Raw genomic sequence first — 12,449 nt, forward strand, 5'->3', positions numbered from 1 at the left:
AAGTTTCTAAGGAGACCTTCTTGCCTGACAGCACAATGCTAACTGATGCAACAAAAACCAATGTAAAATAAATAAATAAATAAAACCCTTATCACGATGTCGAGTAATAAAACTTAATGTCCTCCTGAATTTAGTATTGAGTAAGTGTAAATAATTATGGGGTTTGGTCCATCCTCTCCCTTGTAAGTAATTTATCTAACCTGGGACACGTCTTCTCCTTCCAGAAGAGACGCAGGGTAGTGATGTCCCTGCTACTTAAGCAGCGACATAACGTCTGTCCCAGCGCTGGCACTACCTAGTGACAAATGAAAGTTTAAGTCCTTTCTGAAATCTTTTACACAACCTGCCAGCTGAAGGTTTCAAGCTGCTTTAATGCATGCAGGATGCCAGGGAAATACTGCAAGCCTTACTTTAACCAGAAAATGAGGCTGAAGGTGCCAGCCCAGCAGCGGTGAGCCTGGGGTTGCAATGGCAAAACTCCATCTGCTCTCTCCAGTACTATACTCACCAGGAAGGTTGGGGAAGGAGGCTGAAACAGCTCCATGCAAGCAAACCTGCTCCTGCCAGCTATTACAGGGCCCACTCAAAGCCTTTGATAAGGCTAAGCAAGACTTCAGTGTTGGCTTTGTGCTCCCCTATCCACGTAAGAGGATACAGAAAGTTTGGGCTATGAGATCAGAGATTAACCTTCAGAGCACCTCACAGTTGTGTTTTACTCCCTCCAGCTCTTGGGAAAGTGCACGATCTCTGCTGAACGTGAAGCTGCAGGTCATTTTCATGCCAAACACTTAATGTGTGCCATATTCAACCAGACTGCAATCAGCAGCCTTTGTGCATGGTGGATGGGCATCTGCTGCGAGGAGCAGAGGTGGTGGCATGTGAGGAGGAATGCCTTCAATACTGTGTGCTTCAAAAGCAGTGCTTGTGACCTTTGCTTTGCGTTCCAGCGGCTGGGCTAGAGCTGCGTGCGTGGCCTCGCTCGGCACAAATGAAACCAAGGCATCCATATGCTGTACATTAGGAGAGTGTTTGATCTCCTGCTCGCTGCTCAAATGCTCCCTCTTCCTCTCCGTAGCAGTTTTGAGGAGTACAGAGCCCGGTGTCAAAACCTGTACGTCTGCATGCATTTATTGGCTCTGTGATGGGAACTGCAGCACTTAACACAAAACAGTTGAGAAAATGTTGTTGGCCACAGCCACAAAACCTGCCCTCATCTTTTCCATGATGGTGGCGGAAAAGACAATTTCTCAAGTTGTATTTTCCTATTTAAAGGCGAAGAGAAAAGGACTGCCAAAGTGGATGGAATTTAGTCCAACTGATGTAACTCCTGGGTTAGTGAAGCAAAATGCAAATCTCCTATGAGTGCAGGAATTGGGGCCATGCATAGCCAAGGCCACCACGAAGCCACTGCAGCCCTGCATGGGCAAGGGACAGCTGGGGTAACACCAGGCTTCAAGCCTGCCAGTGGGCTGATTACCGTGTCACTGCTTACCATGCATCTTTGAGCCGTTTATTGCAGTGGCCCATTAACGTTACGTTTTGCTAAGAAGCTACAGACATCTCTGATCCACATTAAAGATGCTGGTGAGATAGGAGAGGAAAGCTCCACTGCATAGAGGACTTGTTGGCTCTTCAGCATTGCCCCATGTGGGCTGGGAACCAGGCAATACTGTAACTTGGAAGTCGTCCAATGGGGAAGAAGCACAAGCAACAACTGGGTAACAATAGAAATGAGTTTTATTTTGTAAAAAGTTATAAAATGAATATTGTACAAAAATAAAGTCTGTAGAGAACTTTGGTTGATTAACACAAATGACTGAGACATAAACGCAGGTGAAGTAAAAAACTCCAGAGAAGCACACTCCTGTCTTCAGTAAGGTCTAAAAAAAAAAAAAAAAAAATCACAAACTTTACCCTTTTGTATTTTGAACATAGCGATTTGCTTTGGTTGCAGCCTCTTCAAGCCGCGCAGAAAATGCTTTGGGGCAAGTTTTCGGCAACGGAGGCAAGCGAAAGCACACCTTTGAGCGCTGCTCCTGCTCAACTGCCCAGCAGCGCAGCTGACCCTCAGCTTAGCAGGTTTTTACTGCCCAAATCATGCCCATGCTGGTGGTGGTATCAGCGGTACCAGCCCTGCCCAGCATGGAGGGTAAGGTGTCCCTGTGGCAGTGCAAGAACAGACCCCACGGTGGGCTCTGGGGCTGCCCTCGTCCACCCAGAAAAGCAGCAGAGGTCAGGGCTGAATTACATTTCATACACCTGGTACACCTTTCTATGCCTGTTCTGGGCTTTTTTGACCTCTAGACCATTCTTCTGTGGCACCCCGAGGGGCCCATGGCAAAACGAGTATGGAGAGCTCTTGCATGCATGAGATAAAAGGTCAGACCATCGTTTTTTGGTTTTCAGTAGGGATTTTTTTTCTTCCTGCTGTTTTTGTGGGAGTTGATGCTTCACTGGTTGTCAGATATGTCTAGTGACCTGCACTGCTGCTCCTTCGGGAAAAAAGTCTCCAGAACAAGAGCTTGCGTTAGCGGTCAGGTATGAACGTCTTTGCTGTACAACCTCCCTCATCCTAAGGAAACTCAGACTGCTCTGCTGCATGGGTACGATCCTGTAACGTTTCAGCAAATTATACAAAACACTTTGGTTATTTAACACAATTGTTTACCTGCAGGCTATATTAAATCCAGGGCTAACTAGTAAGAGGGATTTAACCTCTTCTGTATGGAAATACGGAAGAAAAAGCTTAAATAAATATAACAAAATTATAAGGCTAAATGTGATTATTTTCCATTTGTCAATAGTTATATGAGGTCAGTTCACAAAAAAGTGTGAGAAAAAAATGTGGCTACATTTAAAATATGACTAGAATTAATTTTTTCTAACAAATTGCTAACGTTGAGCCACGTCCTGCGACCCTCACTCGTCCAGAGCCATTGCTGCTCCTGCACATGTATGACTGCAGTAATTATCAAAAGTATTAGTGAACAGGAGGAAGGGCTGCAGGCTTTGGCACTACATTTTGTGAACATAATCAGGATTTTGTTTAAAAGAAAAAAGGTAAAGTAAGTGATTTTTTGCATTCAAGTTAACACTTTCAATCAAAAGCTTGGACCGTTGTTCCCAACTTCATTGTCTCTCTGTATCTTGCAAGCACCTTCTACTTTGGCACCGTTGAAAAGAAACTTTAATAAATAAGGAAAGGAGACTCATTACTGAACTGTAATAAATAACAATAACTTAATCTCAATAAATATCTTCTGTATATTTATGTCTCTGAACGGATGCATTGCATCAAGTAGTCTCTGCTCACTCACAATGACCAAATAGAAATGTAGTTACGCAAGTGACGTTAGTCCTTTGTAAACCAAAAGAAACACATTTTGTGTAGGCCGGGCTTGTTATTTCTCTTACTATACTAGGAAGAAGTGCTTAAAAACTCAACTTGTTTTCATAGGTAGCAGAAGAATGAAATCCTACCCTCGTTTTGAAGAAACACAAGATGGAAATAACCAAACTTAACCAGTAAGTGGAACTGTTTTCCTTTGTATCGATACTGGCCCGAGAGAACTTGAGCCTGGGAATTTTTATATTTGCCCGATATCATCTACTGATGAGGTTAATCTTATTATAGCTTAGAAGTTGCCCTAAGTGCTTCGGAACTGCCCTTCAATGAGCAGTAGCACAATGTGTCTCTCAGTAAAGCTGTGGGCACAGGGGACGAGTGAGGTACTCCTAAGCTATTTCCCAGCTAAGCTTCCTGGCACGCACGGTATAACTACAACACAGTGTGGTACGGCAGGGTTGTGTTTTTAAGCACATTCCTCATGGATCTGAGCCTCAGTGACGGTGGACTGTGTCAAACGGGGCAGGGAGCGTGCATGCCATCCAGCCATCGGCATCGCCACCTGAGCTTTTATTTACTTTCCCGTAGGATGTCAAAAGCCTCCATCCTCCTACCCTGCCTTGCACGCCCCCCGGGCTCTCACGACCCCTCGTTCTGCGTTCTTGGTCCTCTGTTCTCCGCTCTGAGCAGACGCTTCCCCGGGAACCTTGGTCCCTCTCTTTGCATCGTAGCAGGAATGCAAAACTGGCGCTGCCTCTGGCATGCAGCCGTCAGACGCATCCACACCTTTTTGCGGAATGTTTTTTCAGTATGTGGTAAACCAGGTTATCGTCCAAAAAGGACAGGTCATCATCAAAGGCTGTGGGTCTGCAACAAGCTTGCCTCACTTTGTCAGTGACTAGTTTTTTCTTTCTGGTTAAGTTTTTTAAAATTTTGTCATAGGTGGTCTCGGCTGCATCACAAGATCCACTGCAATATCGGAAAATGAGCTCTTCTTTGGTTTCATATCCCAAATCCAAGTCAGTCACGTTTAAATGTATTTCTGTTAAGACACATCCTCGATTTTTGCCCTTTTGATTCCTCCTTCCCTTTTTGCTGGAATTCTCTATGTTCGTGGCTGCGTTTTGCCGGTTTCTCTCCCGCCTAGAAAAAATCGGAGTCTGTTTATCTGGCGACCTCCTCAGTCTTTTAATGGTGGCTTGAATAAAGTCCACTACCTCATCAAACTGATCTGGATAATCCTCTGGCATATTAGCTGTTTGGGAAAGAGAGAAAAGGCTTTGTCACATGTCAGTTGTCATTAAGTTTGTCCATTTGTGGCTCAAAAATGTTAGACGCATGCAAGCTGCTCTACCCATCACTTCAGAGTGCACGCCCAGGACCCTCGGAAATCAGGGAAAATTTGGAATCGTTTAGATCATCATGGAAACTCATTTGGGGAAAAATAAATGAGATATGCATGTATCTCTGTAGGTGTCTGCTGATGCTTGGTAGCACTCCAGCACATCTTTCAATATTTCAATATTTCAATATTTCAATATTTCAATATTTCTCATCTTTCAATGAGCCTTTTCAAAATCAAGGGAAGGAAAAGCATGTCGTGATATGAGTATTAGTTAATGGGTGGACGAACGTACTCTAGAGAGGTTATACAGGCTCTTCCCAGCAAAGCAGCAAAAGGACGAGGCTTCTTTAAAGCACTTTTGTGATTATAATTGTTAATTGTTGTCTTTTCACACCAGCAGTGGTTAGTATTGCCAAAGCCACCTATTGATAAGGTTTTTGGGCAGGACAGAAAGAGGAATTTCCTGGGGTACCAGGCTGAGCTATTATTCCTGGCTGAATGCCTGCTTTTTTACTGCTTCTAGGGGATAATGATTATCAGAGCTTTTGAAAAATTTCTCATGGGAGTATTTTGTATCACAAGGTGCTGATTAGACTGAGTAGAAGTAGGTCAGAATAGAATAGGTCATAACAGTATTACGTTAATTTTCAAGGGAAATGTTATTAATGCATTTACTTTTTCTGAAGTTAAAATACCTGTTTCATACTCTACTCATACTTTCATACTCTATTCAAGTAAATTAAATGTTGAAGTCAATGAAATGTTTTGATACTAGCAGAATGAACCTTTTCAAGGAGGATGAAATTGAACATGTTCTGAAATGTTCTCAGATTTCAGCTTTTCAGCATCATTTGGAAAAAGATTGCATTTTGAAATCTTTAAACTTCCCATGGACTAAATCCCTCAATGTGATCTGCTTTAGTGAATATAGTGATTTAATGGAGGGTCAGGCTGTCAGGAGCCCGTGTGTAGGTGCCCTTATGTTGTATTATTAATGATTGTCTCTTAAACACATAAACTACATTGCAGTATTGAGATTATTTTTTCGTATTCATCGTGCCAAAAATCAAGACTTGAGGACTCACTTCCTTTGCAGTAAGACCTAAGAGGATACTTCTTTCTGTACTTAACTCCTAAGTGCCCACCCACATAACAGACCAGTGTCACGCACCCAGCCCTGCATGTGTGGGAGGTCCATCTCCAGAAGGACCCCTACAAATATCCCAGGAACTGCAAACACTGGGCAAGGCCATACCCAACACAGTGCACCTGGCCGGGGGTTGGTACCTCCACTGAGCCATGAAGGCTCTCAGCCGGTCAGGTGCTGAGATAGGAACAGCTCCCTAGGCAAAGGCTCAGCGCCACATTTCCCTAATGAGCACTGTAACAGACAGGAGCCCTGATGGGGACCAGCCAGCGCATGTACCCACCCCACGCGTGGCGGCGTGGGCTCTGTTAACAGGAGAGAGGAAGACACGAGGCTGCCTCCCATTGCCTAGCGAAGCTGCACCTTCATATCCTCAACAGAGCATCAAATACAGAGGAGATGGGGGCAGCAGGATCTTCACTCTGTTAGTGCAAAAACCTGCTGAAACACAGTGCATCTACACATAAGGAGGAACACGGACCCCTCCCTGAAGCAGCCACATCCTAGAGGCCCCCCTCCATGACAAAACAGTGATGGATCAGAAGTATATGGTTTTTCATGGATGGCTCCAGCAAAATAGTATAGACTGGTAATAGAGTAATGAAGGCAGGCAACCTTGTACCTTCACATGAGGGTGGCACATGGGAAGCAGGATCCTATAAACTGTGGAGTTTGGGACTGGGAAAAGTGAATTACACTTTGTTTTCCAGATATTCATGCTAAAGGTAACAATCTCACAGAACAGTGACTGTCAAAAGACATGAAAGAGGGATGGTTGCTATCTATACAGCTATATGGGACCTGAACAAGGCAGGACCCTGCACCAGGCCCCATATTCCTGTGACACCAATGGTAAGTGCACCCTTCTTGCACTCCTCTGTCGTTACCTCTGTAGCAGGTACCAAAATACCCGCTATGAGCCATACCTGCTGGAGGGGGGTAGCTTGGATAGATGTGTCCATTGGATGCACCACCCAGCTCTGTTGGTCTGCCTACACCATACGAATACTGCCCTACTGAGCAAGGTCCCGGTCAAGGCGATGGGTGGGCAACACTCCTTAAAAGCAAGAAGAGGCAGACACCTTGCTAGACTCAGTCAAGCAAAATGACCCACGTGGAGCTGGTACAGCCCCCATCACTGAAGTACAAGCTTGGCCTTGACATGGATACAGATGAAGAGGGGTTTGGCAGGAGGCACTTGTTGCTGGGGGACTGGGTGGTTTCTACGTTTCTCATGCAGAAGCTAGGTTTCTTAGCTTATAACCCAATAAGGGAAGGATGTGGCCCTGAGGAGATGGCTCTAGCTGTGCCATTCTCCACTCTCAAATTACCTCTCTCATACTACTGTGACTACCCCAGCCCACACCTCTGCCTCATACTCCTGGCCCAACCCTTGTAGCAACAGTATGACACAAGGAGACGTTGGCTATGGAGAGTAACATACAACCACAGGGAAGCACACTAGGGTTTAACGAAATTCATGCAATGGTCAACCGTCAGGAAGGGGATGGGACACTGTTACAGGGAAACCCAACCTATACGTCGAGATTCTTGTCTGCAGCCTTCAGCCTCATACTTATCCCACGCCTGGTATGCTGCCAGTGCAGCGAGGGGAGTAAGTGTCCTCCACATAAGAAGGGAGAAACAAAACTGTGGATTACCTGAAGAGATAACAACCCAACTAGGCACATCGTTTTTAAACTGCTTGCAATTCAGGTGCAAAAATATCACCTACCTCTGCGACAGTGCTATATGCAGGAGTTGACTCTGGTTAAATATTAATCAGACTAGGGTGCAATCTAATCAGACTGTCCTGCCCACGCCAACACAAGTATGCGCTCGAGGATGGATAAAGAAGAGCAAAGTTGTGGACTCTGTCCCTGGTCAGAGCCCATGCTGACATCTACCCCGGTTCATGTGTGATCGCTACCCCAACTGCACCAAGAGAGCTGGCATTGCTGAGCCTTCTGCGCTGCAAGTGGCCTATGCTACTTAAGGTGGAGTAAACACACCATAGAAGAGCCCTGTGCAACGCTGCTAACGCAGGCATGGGATGTCAACGTTGCAGAAGGTGGAAGCAGTAGGGCAAAAAGTAGATCAAGTAATCAAGCCAACAGTGTATCCAACTAGAGAAGCCCTACCTACACACATGGACTTGCTGCAACCAGAAAATGGGGTAACTGGCAGCATGACTGATCCCACTAATCTCTAACACGTAAGAAGTGCCCCAAGCTGTAACCTGGGATGAGGTGTGTGTGGCCGATATGTCTAAAGGAGCTGGGGATCCCTACTCAGTTCATCCCCTATTGCAACAGCAGGCCACTTGGGAGACTCACCGGGAGGGATGCCAGCACTATGAGTAAGATGAATGCCAATTTTCTGTCTCCAGGGTGGACTTCCCCTTCAGCCCAGGGGATTGGAAAATATCCCGGGCAGATATCCAAATCTGTTGAGAGGTCTCCTGTAGTGACCCCCAGTATTTGGAGATTACATCACTGGAGGAGACACAAGGCATGTGGGTGATACTAGGGAACTGGTGGGAAAAGCAGGCACAGAGCCCCCCTCAAGAAAATATGCTGGACCTGTTGACCCTGGTCAGTGTCTGCCCACCTACAACCACACATGCTGTTAAGCGGCCACGTGGGTACGCCACATTAACACAATGGCAGCTGCATTACTGGGCTACTCAGTGAGTCCTTGCAAGTTGCTGTAAGCAGCAACACCCTCTGCCTGTGGAGCCCCAGCCTAGTCATGATCAATGCAACGATGCTCTTTTTGGCAGCTTCCAACTGGACTGCCAATGTACCCCAAGTTTGCTTCCATGATTTAGCACTGTTCGAGGAACACTTCCAATCCCCGCAATCAGCCAGCCTCTGGCTGGTACAACTGTGAATTACTATACAACGCCACAAAGCCAAGTTTCAACGCACACACAGCAGCATGGCCCTGTGCTCTCACAGTACTGCGTCAAGCACAGCTGGACCCAGCAACAGCTGAACCATGGACACAAGCAATGAGGCTCATACTGGTTGGATGTGGCTTGGTGCTAATTTTCTGCTGCTTAATGAAGCGTAGTCATCAGTGTGACTACAAACAGTCACTAGGAGTGGCTCGCAGGGGTTTGAAGGAAACCTTGACAGCCAGGACTGACGTGAGAGCTGACTTAGCAGCCTATGCCAAGGTGCCAGGGATGACTCAGTAGGGATATTCAGCTGTCCAATGAGCATGGGTGCGAAGCCTGAGAGCCCGAAACAAAATGCTGTAAAAACCTGCTGAAGTTGGACCCTGGGCAACCAGGTGGGAATGCCAGCATTAACACCAGGCGTGGCAGGTTGAAACAAGGCACTAGAGGTAAGTGCTAAGGAAGCTACCACCAGACATCATACATGAATAAGCAATAACCACTGACCAAGGACAAAAGACTGTGAAACGCTAATGGACAGAAGGGAAGGTGGAGAAGACTGACAGCAGCACTACCCCATCCTGACGGGCACCTGGTAGATGTTCTCCAGGGATGCCGAGACCTCTCTGCACCGCAGCCACCACGTGCCGAGCACTTGTTTGGTCTCTGCACTGTGGTAAGTGCTGCTGGGGGTGGAGGGGTTGCTGAGCCGAGCTGTGTGCCCAGGGAACACCACTGGACTCGTTGGGGCTGCCTTGGCACTAAGTGCTGGTTTGTAACCTGAACAAAGCCGTTCGACTGAGGGGTACGTAGTTACCCCTCTGTCTCCAACACTGTTTAGAAAATGTTTACAGTCTCAGAATGAAAGGCAACAGCCCAGCAGCTTTGCTTCTCTAATACTGCATGGACTGCGCTGACTTGACGGTGCAGCAGACAGAGCTTTCTGTGGGGATTTCACACCCCTGGGAGAAGCACGTATTATTATCCTTTCCTGGAACATACACAGTTTGCATGTGTGCATATGTGTGTTGTATTTACACATACACACATACAAATATAGCTAATTATACACACACGTATTTTTTCAAAACAAACTAGTTTACTGACAACACTTGCCTTCTGGTGGAAAAGCTGAGAGAACAAACACATGACAGATGCCTGTCACAGTGTACGAAGTGCCAGCAGAAAATGCTCAGATACTACAGCAATAAAAGCAGTAAAGATCTCTGAGCAGTAGTGCCTGGTCCCAGGCTCGAGGGTGTGAAGGAATTAGAATTTAAAAATCCAAAGCCACCTAGGATAGGATAGGATAGGATAGGATAGGATAGGATAGGATAGGATAGGATAGGATAGGGTGGGATGGGACAGCATGGGATGGGATGGGATGGGATGGGATGGGATGGGATGGGATGGGATGGGACGGGACAGGATAGGACAGGATGGGGTAGCCCACAACAGCATGTGCTCTATATAGGTTCTATAGGAAATATAATAATAGGAAACACCTATTATTCCGGTGTTTCCTGAGGGAAAGGACCATGTGTCCTGGAAATGTAAAACCCTCCCTCAGGGAACACGGGGCCTCTGTGCATCTTGTTCACAGCGTGGGAAAAAGGCTCACAGACACCACTGGGGCAGTGTGGCGGGCTGAGCCCCACCACTTAGACTATGGTGCCATCAACACCCACAAGACTGGCGCAAAGTCATGAGGTTTCGTTTGGATTTTATGTCACGTTTCTGAAAGCTGTTTCCTGACCGTCCAACTCCCTGGGCAAATCCCTTGAAGGCAGTCTGTGCGCGGGCACGGGCACACGTTTTTGCACCGCCTCTGCCTAGCAGCCCTCCAGCAGGAGCACAGTGCAGGCAGCGGTGCCTGCGGGAGCTGTGGCCAGCACGTGTGTCCCGCTCCTGCTCATCTCGCTCTCCTGCAACTCCCTTCCATGCTCCCCCTTTCAGTGCCATGCCAAGGACTTGACCACCCAGGCAGGAACAGGCAGAGCCTTTTCCTCTGGTGGCAACCAGAGCATGAGTTGCTTTCTAGCGCTGGAGTATCAAGAGTGGAGGCTATGGATGGCAGCCCATGTGCCAGCCTGCCTCTGGGCACCTTCTCTGTCTCCCATGTCCAGCTGAACCAGGGCTCTTGATCTGCCAGGAGTTTCTCATGTGACCAGAAAACGAATAAAAAAGCAAAGTAGGAAAGAACAAAACATCACAGGACTGGTGCACAAGGGAATCTAGAAGAGTGACCAGGCTGGTGGCAGAGTTGGTGAACACCAAATGTCCAGAATTCCAGGAGTCAAATAAAACAAGAAGAAATGAGAATCACTTAAAATACTAATTAAAAAACCAAGAATATTTGCATCTTCTGCTTGCTGTTTGCAAGCTGTTTGCTTGCTTTCTGAACCTTTAGGGCACGCTCAGCTCATAGTTTTGACCCAGCTTCTCGGGTTAGGAACACCCCTATTGAATGCAAACGGAAATTCTTGCCTCACCGCTGCTCTGTGGAACCTGAAGCTTTGACCTGCCTGTCCCTGATCACAGTCCCTGTCCCCTGGGCACTGCAAGAGCTGGCAGCGCGTACGGGCGCAGGCTCCTGCAGCCAAACACCCGTGGTGCTCCCCGCTGGCCTCTGCAGAAAGCCACCCCGGAGCTCTGCTTTGGTCACACAGGGAAACGTGCCTTCCTCCGGGCATCCTCCCGCTGCAAACCCCCCGAGCCCGCCTTTGCATTTCCAATTAATTAGAGACACTGCCTGCCAGCAGGACCGGGATCTGATGCCTGCGCTTTTTAGAAGAATAAATTATACAGCGTTCAGATAGACTTCTACATAAAATAAGTCTAAAGGTATATCCAAACCAAACTCGTCACATTCTCAAGAAAACAGTCTCCATTAAGGAAAAACGGACAATTTATTTCTGTCTGTTCAAATGTCATCACAATTACATTTTGTAAAACCATTCCTTTGATTTCACTAGCAACAGATTTATTTCAAAGCCAAATATTCCCCCGCAGTGGCAGTAACCCAGCATGGTAGAGCAAGAAACCCTCAGTTTGTACCTGACCACAAATTGATTTCAGTGGGAACAGATGGATCTTCAGCTTTTGAGAAAAAAATCCAGTTACTCATTTTGGTGCCTGGTTATGGATTTAAAAGGCTTACTACAGTATCTTCTGACCATGCTGTCTATTACGGTTTACAAGAAAAGCTTAAATTCTATTAAATGCAAAATAATAATTTATATAAGTGGGGTTTCCTTTTTTTTTTTTTTTTTAATCTCATAAAACTTGACGTTTTAACTTATTTGAAACTGTTTGTACTTTATAGAACAGTTTTCCATACTGATCTTGGGAAAATGTAATCACATCACTGCAGCATCATTTGGCACTTTTGCATATCCGGAGTTAAAGTGATGTAATAGAAGTCACATAATGTATACTAAACATGACAAAATTAGATTTTTGTTTTACATTTTAGCTTTTATGCATGCATTTGTGGCAGTGTATAGCTACTACCTCAAAACATCAGGCTAAACATTTAATACAGTTACCATGATATTTCACTTAAGCACAGCTGCCTTTCAATTAGACAAGTTCAAACAGCAGCATTCAGACTCTAGTTTAAAGTACAATTTCAAAATTCAAGGGGGTTAATCCAGCTCGTTATAATGGTAAGCATTATTTTAAAAAATTCAGATCCAGATCTGTGTTA

General features: G+C 46.1%; 1 protein-coding gene across 5 annotated transcripts in view; it reads right to left on the bottom strand.

The window, feature by feature from the left end:
• Positions 1-1,754: 1,754 nt before the first annotated feature.
• The window catches only part of GDNF (glial cell derived neurotrophic factor), a 170,614-nt gene continuing 159,919 nt past the window's right edge, over positions 1,755-12,449 (bottom strand). For 4 of the 5 annotated variants that reach the window (XM_075527473.1, XM_075527471.1, XM_075527472.1 and 1 more), the window contains exon 3: positions 1,755-4,601. In XM_075527473.1, the coding sequence (XP_075383588.1) occupies positions 4,117-4,601 (485 nt within the window). In that variant the 3' untranslated portion in view covers positions 1,755-4,116. The remainder of the gene's footprint in view (positions 4,602-12,449) is intronic. The other variant, XR_012779039.1, reaches the window with a different exon arrangement.

The sequence above is a fragment of the Mycteria americana genome, chromosome Z (genome assembly GCF_035582795.1).
Source record: "Mycteria americana isolate JAX WOST 10 ecotype Jacksonville Zoo and Gardens chromosome Z, USCA_MyAme_1.0, whole genome shotgun sequence".
In the NCBI taxonomy this organism is placed as follows: Eukaryota; Metazoa; Chordata; class Aves; order Ciconiiformes; family Ciconiidae; genus Mycteria; species Mycteria americana.